Source organism: Corylus avellana, chromosome 4 (assembly GCF_965113065.1).
Source record: "Corylus avellana chromosome 4, dhCorAvel1.hap1.2, whole genome shotgun sequence".
Classification (NCBI taxonomy): Eukaryota; Viridiplantae; Streptophyta; class Magnoliopsida; order Fagales; family Betulaceae; genus Corylus; species Corylus avellana.
The window spans coordinates 7,518,505-7,528,285 of NC_142493.1; the positions used below are offsets into that span (position 1 = coordinate 7,518,505).

Here is a 9,781-nt window from a genome sequence, read left to right on the forward strand (position 1 = left end):
ATGAAAATGGCGTCTCCGACAATTGATCTTTTGAAGAGTGAGATTCCATTTGAGCAGGAGAAAATGGTTCTGTCTGGAGATGTTGTGTCTGGTCTTGTTCTTGTGGACATCGTCAATGGTTTCTGCACTGTTGGTGCTGGAAATCTGGTAATGTATGCTGGTTTTCTACGACCTTTAGAGTGGTTTAAATTCATGGTCTTTTGTTTTGTGTTCAATGAGAGAAATTTATCTTTAGGGTTAGCTCTCTCTATGCTCAATTTCTAATGGCAATATGTCTCCAAAAGTTGTTTATTCGCTTTCTTTATACGTAGATATCAACTCATGATTTCGTTCATGAAAAGTCGCCAAAAACATGTCACATTACTCAATATGAAATTTGTGTGAAAGTTTAACATGAAGAGTTTACCAAATATGTTTTGTGTTTTCAGGCTCCAAGAGAGCTCGATATCCAGATTTCAGGAATGATTAATGAATCAGAAAGGCTAGCAAGATTGTTCTGTGAGAAGAAATGGCCTATTATGGCATTTCTTGATTCTCATGATCTTCACAGGCCTGAGGAACCATATCCTCTTCATTGTAGTAAGGACACCGATGAGTCCAATTTAGTTCCTGGTACGTATTTATTCATATGCAAGGACATAAAAAATATGACAAAATCTTTGCAGCTTATTTGTTCATATATACTTTGCTCAGAAGTGGAACTAGCATTATTTATAGTTTGGGAAGGGGCAAAAGTATAAAATAAAAATATTTGGGAGGGTATATTGTAATTTTTAAAAAATTCTAAAGGCATTTTTGAAAAAATTTTGAGAAAACATGAGCTTTGCTTCAAACCCATCCAACTAATTGAACGCTGCTTTTGTGTTTAAAAGCATGCCGTAGGAATTAAACGAAATCCTGTCTTTTGAGTAGGGGTGTACATGTGGGCAGATATTAACTATCCACATCAGCTATCCACAACTATTCGCAATAACAGCATCTGCATACCCTTTATATATAACATAATTTTTATATTTTTTATATATATTATATTTAATAAATTCACCAAATCGACATCATTTTGGATTAGATATATATTATGTTTACATTGTGTTAGGTTTGTTTCTTCACAATTCACTCATTCACTTGGGCAAAAAGGCAAAAGTAATGAGGAATCAATATATTTTCAAAACATTTGGGCTTTAAAAAATTAAAATAAGTCCAAAACACTAAAAAACAGTCCAAATTATTTTCAAAATCGTTTAAAATAGGTCGTAATAGACTCCATAGAAGTCTCAAGAAACTAAAATAGGCTCACTACCTAAAATGGGGATAGTAAATAATAACTGCAATAACCACACGGATGCGGTTAGTAAAAACATGATGTGGATGCGGATATCTAAAATGATATCCACATTTGGGAATGCGGTTGTGGATATTGCGCGTAAAGAACCGCATCAACATGTACAATATCCCTACTTCCAAGTGCTATTTGGTCTCTCTCATGTACGTTGGTTTCTATACGACTAAACTGCAGCTCTTCAATGGTTAGAGAATGAAGCAAATGTAACAATCAGGCGCAAAGACTGCTTTGATGCATACTTAGGTTCAATTGAGAATGATGGTTCAAATGTTTTTGTGAACTGGGTGAAGAAGAATCAGATCAAATCTGTAAGTACTTCTAAGATTTTCATACGACATTTTCATCGGTTAATTTTGAGTTGGTTCATTCTTATTTCATTGGATTTATGAAATAATGTTTTAAACATAATCCCATTTTTTTGTATCTACTTTTAATAATTAAAAAAAAAAATTGTTAATTAAACATGATGAATTCATTTGTTAATGGGTTGTGTTGGTGAAGATATTAGTTGTCGGGATATGCACAGATATATGTGTGATGGACTTCGTTTCCTCAACATTATCGGCAAGAAACCGTGGTTTTCTCACCCCTCTACAGCATGTCGTGGTGTATTCCCGTGGATGCGCTACATTTGATGTTCCCAGAAACATCATAGGAGCTTTAGCTCATCCTCAGGTAATTTATACATATGGAGATTACATAAACTTTTTCTCATACTTAAATGTGGCAATTCGTGTTTATGTCTCAGGTTCGGGTTGTGTCGAAACATAAATATTAGACTATATAGGTCAACCATAATCCGATTTGTTTAATTAAGTAAACAGGTCAAACCCTTAACCCTAACTTGTCAATTTTGTGTTGGGTTAATAAACTATATAGATCAACTCTAACTCAACCCATTTAATTAAACGAGATCAAACCCATCAACACTAATCTACTAATTTCGTATTAGAATCATGTACGTAAAAAATGTCTAGTCCTACTCATAATTAATTAATGTTCTCTCATACAAACGAGGAATTTGGGTCTTATATAAACGTTGGCCCTCTCTAAAGAATTTTTTATGGACTTAAAAACTTCTTCTTCAATAGAAGGCTATAATGTCACACAATTTAACATAGGGATTAAAATTTCTTTTCTGCCTATATATACGTGTGTGTGTGTGTGTGTGTTGGGGGGGAGGGGGGGGGGGGGGGGGGGGGTTGTTTGTGGAATTTACAATACTAAATTTCAAAGATGTTCTTGTGTTATTGACTTATTGTAGGAGTTCATGCATCATGTTGGCCTGTGCATGATGAAAGAAAGGGGAGCAAAAATAGCAAGTGAAGTGTCATTTGATGCCAAAAGCCAGGGTGCTTAGTTAAATGATACAGCCAGCTTGTGTGTTTAGTCTTCTGAATAAAGTTGTGTGCAAAAGTAGGTTGGGATGGTTATTATATATATATATTTTTTTTTTGACATGTCCACACAAGGAGATGAGAGTAGATAATTCGAATTAGTGACCTCCGCTTCATAAAGCGTGGTCTCCAATTGATTGAACTACCTTTTATGGACAGGTTGGAATAGGCTTGAAAAAACAAAAAGTTGTGTAGAAAATATAAAAGGTATGAATCTTAATATATTTAACTACGGAAGAAAGTGAAAAAGAGTTAAACATGTGTATACATTATTTCTTTAATTAATTGAAATGATGTGGCATACTAGTAATTAATCCAATAGTAGATTGATAGAAGATCAATTTGAAACTAGAGGAAAATCTAGTTTGAAAACTACAAAAGCTACTTCTTTGAACTTTCTGCCCCTATAAGCATGGCTTTCTATAAGACTATCTTCGTTGAGACTTTGATTTTTTGCATTGTCACTCTCAATCACCCATGTGAGCCTAGCAGCTCGCCACCTTTTGGACACACCAACAACTCCCTCCTCGGATTTGACACTGTCTGTGGTCCCATCTAATCTGCCCATGTGGCAAGCTTTGCACCCAAAATCAACATCCCCACCGTTTCATCCATTGATAAAAGTGTCAACCGTTAATCCCCACCACCATCGAGCCGAAGGAGGATCCATTTAGATGTCGTCCTTTGAACTATCAAAGGGTTTCGCAATTATAACATCAAATTATCAAAATTTGCAAAGTTGGTATTCCAAGTTCCAGCTCTTTTTAATTAAGAATAAAAAAATAAAAACATAAACGGCCTGGCTTGTTCGGAATTGTGAAATTAAAGGGAATGAAACATGAGATGCAAACATTACAAATTTTGATAATTCAAGATTATGATTGCAAACCCCTTGATAATTCGAGAGGTATGTGAACGTTTCCCTTGAATTAATATTTTGTCAACTTTACCATTGGAATATTACGTGTAAGTGAGGTAATTGCTTATATGACCAAGTTTCATATCAATTAGGTGTGATAAAAGTGAGGTGTTGATATAATATTATTAGACTTAAAAGCATATATATCCTTAAGTTTGGGTTAAGATGGTGTCTCAATATATGTGCGTGGACGTGCGTGTGGGTGTCCTTGAAAAGATACTCCCCAATATGTTAACTCTAATAAACTCCCATATGCCGGTGGGAAAGACCCTCTCTTATAATCATTTCCCTTCTTCAATTAGATAAAAAATAAAAGAAACTACGACAAACCCAAGATCCTAACACCACTAGCATCCAATGTCTTTAATTTATCACGTATATCAAATTTCAAATTATTAAGATTCATTTCCTATCTAATCTGAAACTCAAATATTTAAGAGGTCTTGAAAATATGAGAAGGTCCATTTTTGAACACTATTAAGTGAAATAGTTCCTATCTTTCATCATTTTAATATTTAGGCTTCGTGCTTTCTGTCGAAAATATTTTTCGGGAAATTATTTTTCAAGAAATTTTTTTCTGCCGAAGTAAAGAAAATCAAATTTTTTTTTTTCCTTTTAATTTTTATTCAATCATATTAACCTATAAAAATCAATATTTATTCACAACATAAAAAATAAAAATAAAAAAATAAAAAAAAATAAAAAAAAACCCCTAAAAATTTGAGTTTCGGTAATAGTGCATCAAGACATCGCCAAGACACTGTCGGGACCCACTATAATGATGTCACTGCTGGTCTAGCTCGACAAAGTCTTGGTGGGGTTTGACCAGGTCACGGCAATGTCCCAACAGAGTTCTAGTGACGGTGTCTCAGCGGGTACTAACTATGTCCCGATGGGGTCCCTAAAGTGTCCCAACGAACCCCTAACAGAGTTTCGGCGAAATTCTAGTAGTGTCCTAACTAGGGGTGCAAAGGCGGGCGGTTTTTAACCGCCCGCTAACCGCTAACCGCTATAACCGCCAACCGCCTAACCGCCTAACCGTCTAACCGCATTAACCGCTAACCGCCTAACCGCCATAACCGCCTAGCGGTTAGCGGTTAGCGGTTATTGGGTCTACTAACCGTAACCGCTAACCGCTAACCGCCTTTTTATATAATATATTTTTATAATTATAATTATAAAAATATTTATACATATAACATAATCACTTGATCATTAAATCACAATTTTAGTATTAATATATTATCACTATAATTTATATGATTATATCATATAATCACTTGATCATTAAATCACAATTTTTTTTAAAAAATAATTAAATCACAATTTGAGTATTAATATATTATTACTATAATTTATATGATTATATCACATGAGATTGATTATTAAATCATTTGATTATATAATAACAAATTATACATATATAATATGACATAACTCATAAGTATACTAATTCATACTAATACAACAATTAAATATCTAGAGACTTATTTCCAATGTATGTTATAAACCTATAAGTCTATATAAGTCTACATATGTATATGAATAATATAAATGTATAATATCAATAGTTAATCATATGATTCAATGACAATTCAAATACTTTATTCAAGATTTCAAGTGAATCATATTATTAATGTACAATGATGATATGATTCGTATAATATCAAATTAAGTAATTGACATTGGATTAAACAATAACCAATGTGTTACTTATAAACATAATTTAAGTACTAATGTATTATCATTATAATTTTAGTAATTTATATATTATCACTATAATTGATATGATTATATCACATGATGACTTGATCATTAAATCATATGATTATATAATAATAAATAATACATATATAATATGACATAACTCATAAGTCATAAGTCTACAAGTTAATCATATGATTCATGTACAATGATAATCACAATTGATTCAATTGAATTAAACAATATGTTACTTATAACTACAAGTCTACAATTTAATTAAAGCATTATTAGATACTTTAGGAATTTAGGATTTAGGAGTTTGAACATTGCCATTTACCATTAGATATTAAGTTCAATTCAAAGAATAAAGATTATAAGTAAATATGATAAGAATTTAAATAATTAATCATATGAATCATATGATATAATTTAATGAGACTATATGATTATATAATATCAAATTAAGTAATTGACATTAGATTCAACAATGTGTTACTTATAATCACAATTGAAGTATTAATGTATATTTTGAACATTTTTTAGAAAAAGAAATTTAACCATTTTTTGAAAGAAAAAAAAAAAAGAAAATTAACAATTTTGAACAATTTTGAATTTTTTTTTTTTTTTTTATATATATAATTGCTTATAGTTATATTATATGCATATTGAATAATATAAATGTATAAGATAAATATTTAACTATATGATCCAATTACAATTCCAATACTTAATCAATTATTCATGTACAATGACAATGACAATGTGATTCATATAATATCAAATTAAGTAATTGACATTGGATTAAATAATGTGTTACTTATAACTACAATTGAAGTATTTTTGTTTGTTTGTAAGTTTATAAGATCAACACTTAATCATATGATCTAATGATAATTCAAATATTTATAGCAATTGGGCCCAAGAAGATATTAAAAATACAAGAAAAAAAATGAGGGTAAAAAAAAGCCCAAAAAAATAAGCCCAAAAAGCCCAATTTTAAAAAAGCGGTTAGCGGGCGGTTATCTATTTCACTAACCGCTAACCGGCCACTAACCGCTAACCGCTAACCGCTAGGCGGTTAGCGGTTGCGGTTAGTGAAATTTACTAACCGCTAGGGCGGTTACGGTTAGCGGTTATTGCCACTAACCGCTAACCGTAACCGCCTTTGCACCCCTAGTCCTAACAAAGTCCCAGAGAGTTCCGATGGAGTCCAAGTGATGTCCCATCCGGGTCTTGACAGAGTCCCGAAGATGTCATAGCGAGTCCCAACGGTGTCCCAATTGTGTCTCGACAAGATCCCGAAGAAGTCCCCACAGTCTCTTGACGGAGTCCCGAAAAAGTCTCAACCATGTCCCGAAGAATCATTTTACGAAAATAAAGAAGATTTTTTGGTCAAACTAAACATGTTTTCCGTCGACTATTATTTTTCATCGCACCAAACACCCAAAAATACTAAAAATATTTTTCAGAAATCATTTTACACCTAAATAAATAAAGCCTTAGTGACAAAATAAACATATAAAGGTTATGAAATTAAATGGTAGGTCCGAGAAAACAAAGACTAAATGAAAAGATATCAAGGGGTACAATAGTGTCAAAAGGTCACACAAAGTGATCTCGATCGTTATCCCTATCCCCATCCTATTTTCCTATGTTTCTTCCTTCATTATTTCCTCTTCTATATATCTTGACCAATCAATTAGGTAATAGTTCAGATTAGAAAAACAAATTAGGTAATAGTTCTATCTAACTATGTTGATTGGTGATGACTCCAGATTATAGTACAAATTAATGTTGTATTTAGTCATTAGCAATGGACTAGCCACGAGGCACCAAGGTGTCCCATGTTAGCTAATGAATTGGTGGCTTCATGGCAGTTTAATTTGGAAAAATAATAATAATAATAAATCTGAAAAAGACATATTAAGCTTTCTTCAAACTGGGTCAGAAAAAACTCCTTCAACTTAGTCTATTAAAACAATATCCATTTTTAGAGTGTGTGCTCCAACTCAGTTTAGAAAAAAAAAAAATTTGTCAATTTTAATCGGGTGACATGTGTCGGCCTTAAACCAATTATACCATTCGCTGATTGGATGTAGATTTTATTTACTTTTGCAAGAATATAGAGGCATCAGCAATCACCATAATCAGATAGATCTATTATTTAATTGAGTAGTCAAATTGTGAGAGGTAGCCCACACCTCTCAAAATTTGCTTCCATAACAGATTGCTTTTGTTAAGTTATCCCCTGAGAGGGCTGGTAGGTTTTGTTGAGAAGGTGAACTAACGATAATTTCTCCAACTGCATTTCATCAAACACTTGGAGGCCTTCAACATTCCACTCTATAAATACCAATTAGGGCTTGCCTGCCTTCGACCCAAAACACAAATAGCTAGAAAACTTCCCCATATATAGAGAGAAAGAACTAGCTGTCTCTAGTCCCTATCAAGCAATGGCTGGTTCTACTCATTTTCTCCTATTGTCTTTGATAATAACATTGTTGTTGTCAAGCATTGATACGAGCACAGCAGCTCGTCGCCTTTTGGACACAGCAGCAGCTCCGCCCCCGGCATTGACTCTGCCTACAATTCCATCTCTACCAAAGGCTTCATTGCCTCCTTTGCCCGCTGTGCCGACGCTGCCAAAAGCCACATTGCCCCCACTGCCTAGCATGCCATTGCCAACTTTGCCGGCTCAACCCACTCTGCCAAAGCCTACATTGCCAACACTCCCATCTCAGCCAACACTGCCTCAAGCCACATTGCCACCATTGCCTACAACCCAGTTGCCAACAGTTCCCAAGGTGACTCTGCCTCCTCTGCCTGCAGCCACTCCAGTGCCCACCATCCCAACTACAATCCCATCTATTCCTACTATTCCAACAACAATTCCAACAATTCCTTCCTTCTCCCCACCCCCATCAAACTGAACTGCTACTTTCTCCTGCTCCCAGTATTGGATGGTTGTGTGTGGTGACTGCCTTGGCTCTACATAGTTATTTATTTATTTCTTCTTTTTTTCTGAGCCTTGACATATGAGTGTTTAATTACAGGCTGAACATAAATTTTCTACAAACAAGGTTGTTGGAAAATTCTTCTAATTCAATCTTTAAAAGTGTCATATGTCCCTTAGCATGTGAGACATGTTTTTTTAATAGCATTTATAAAAAAAAAAAAAAAATGTTTCTCGCATGCTCAACGGACACACAACAGTTTTATAGACTGTGTTTGAGAAATTCTTACAACCTTATTTGTAGAAATTTATATTCTTACAAGCTTGTGTGGGGTTTATACTATATATGCTTGTATTTGTTAATGTAGAGTCATTCTTTACTCATTTCAGTCAGTCGAATTGTTATTGTTATTGTCGCTGTTGTCCTTACGAATATGATTACTTCTTTATTTTAATGATGGGCCTCTATTTTCCATTGTCTACAAACAAGCCTTACTTAATTACTTTCATTGCTAAAAGAAATTGAAGGGGATGTCACTAAGGAGTAGTTCAATCAGTTCAGATCACGCCTCTCACTAGTTCGAATTCTCTTCCACCTTTTTTCTCCTCGGGTGCAGACATATAAAAAAAATAATAAAATAAAGAAATGGAAGGGGATAAAAAGGGGAAGGAAGACTAGAATATGCTACCTTAATCCACTCAAATTTAAATAAGGGAAAAATGCAAAGTTATGCTATGTAGTTACACTTAATTGCAATAAGCTCTCTAAGATTTACAAAGTGGCTTAAAACTCCATGTGTTAAGCATAAATGGCAAATAATTTCCTAACTCAAACTTCCCCGTTCAGCCACCACCATAGATTTTTTTTTTTTTTTTTTTTTCCCATTTATAATTTTTTTCTTCTTATAATGGGATACATGTCATATTATTATTAGTGCAGATGTGGTGCTCTAACTTATTCGGTCAAAATTTCAAATGGAAGTTCTGACTGGGAAAGGTTTTAGGCACTTTCTAAACTATAGGGGAGCAAAACTTCCACCCCAGACAATGCCCGTACATCAAAATGAACATAAGAATGTTAACGGTTGATTTTGATCACGACAAATATACCACAGTGATGTTGCCAAACTTATATGAAGAAACATCAAATTTATATTCCCTACGTAAACACTAGCTAGCTTTTAGACAAATAGTATCTAATATTATATGCGTTGGTGCTAAGTCCCACAGTGACCTGCGGACCACCTTTCAAAGAAGAGCCTGCAAAAGGAGATCGAGGGGTTGCTAGTGAGACCGCTCCAACCCCTTCTATCGTTTAGGGGCTAGTTAGGCTCTTCTGAAGGATGGACCCTCTAGAAAAAATCAACTATCACTAATCGTCAATATAAAAATAATGAATAACGATCCTACAGATTCTAAAATTATGGAATCCAAGCCATTTGTTGCATCAAACGCCTTGGAAAATG

The 9,781-nt window shown here is 33.8% G+C and overlaps 2 protein-coding genes across 2 annotated transcripts; both read left to right on the forward strand.

The window, feature by feature from the left end:
* LOC132177989 (nicotinamidase 1-like) lies at positions 1–2,702 on the forward strand. Its single transcript, XM_059590460.1, has 5 exons — positions 1–147; positions 429–612; positions 1,517–1,650; positions 1,844–2,017; positions 2,607–2,702. The coding sequence occupies exons 1-5, from the start codon at positions 1–3 to the stop codon at positions 2,700–2,702; spliced, it is 735 nt and encodes a 244-aa protein (XP_059446443.1).
* A 5,046-nt stretch (positions 2,703–7,748) lies between these two features.
* LOC132180008 (uncharacterized) lies at positions 7,749–8,331 on the forward strand. The gene has a single exon (XM_059592843.2). The coding sequence runs from the start codon at positions 7,816–7,818 to the stop codon at positions 8,290–8,292; it is 477 nt and encodes a 158-aa protein (XP_059448826.1). The 5' UTR covers positions 7,749–7,815; the 3' UTR covers positions 8,293–8,331.
* Positions 8,332–9,781: the final 1,450 nt, after the last annotated feature.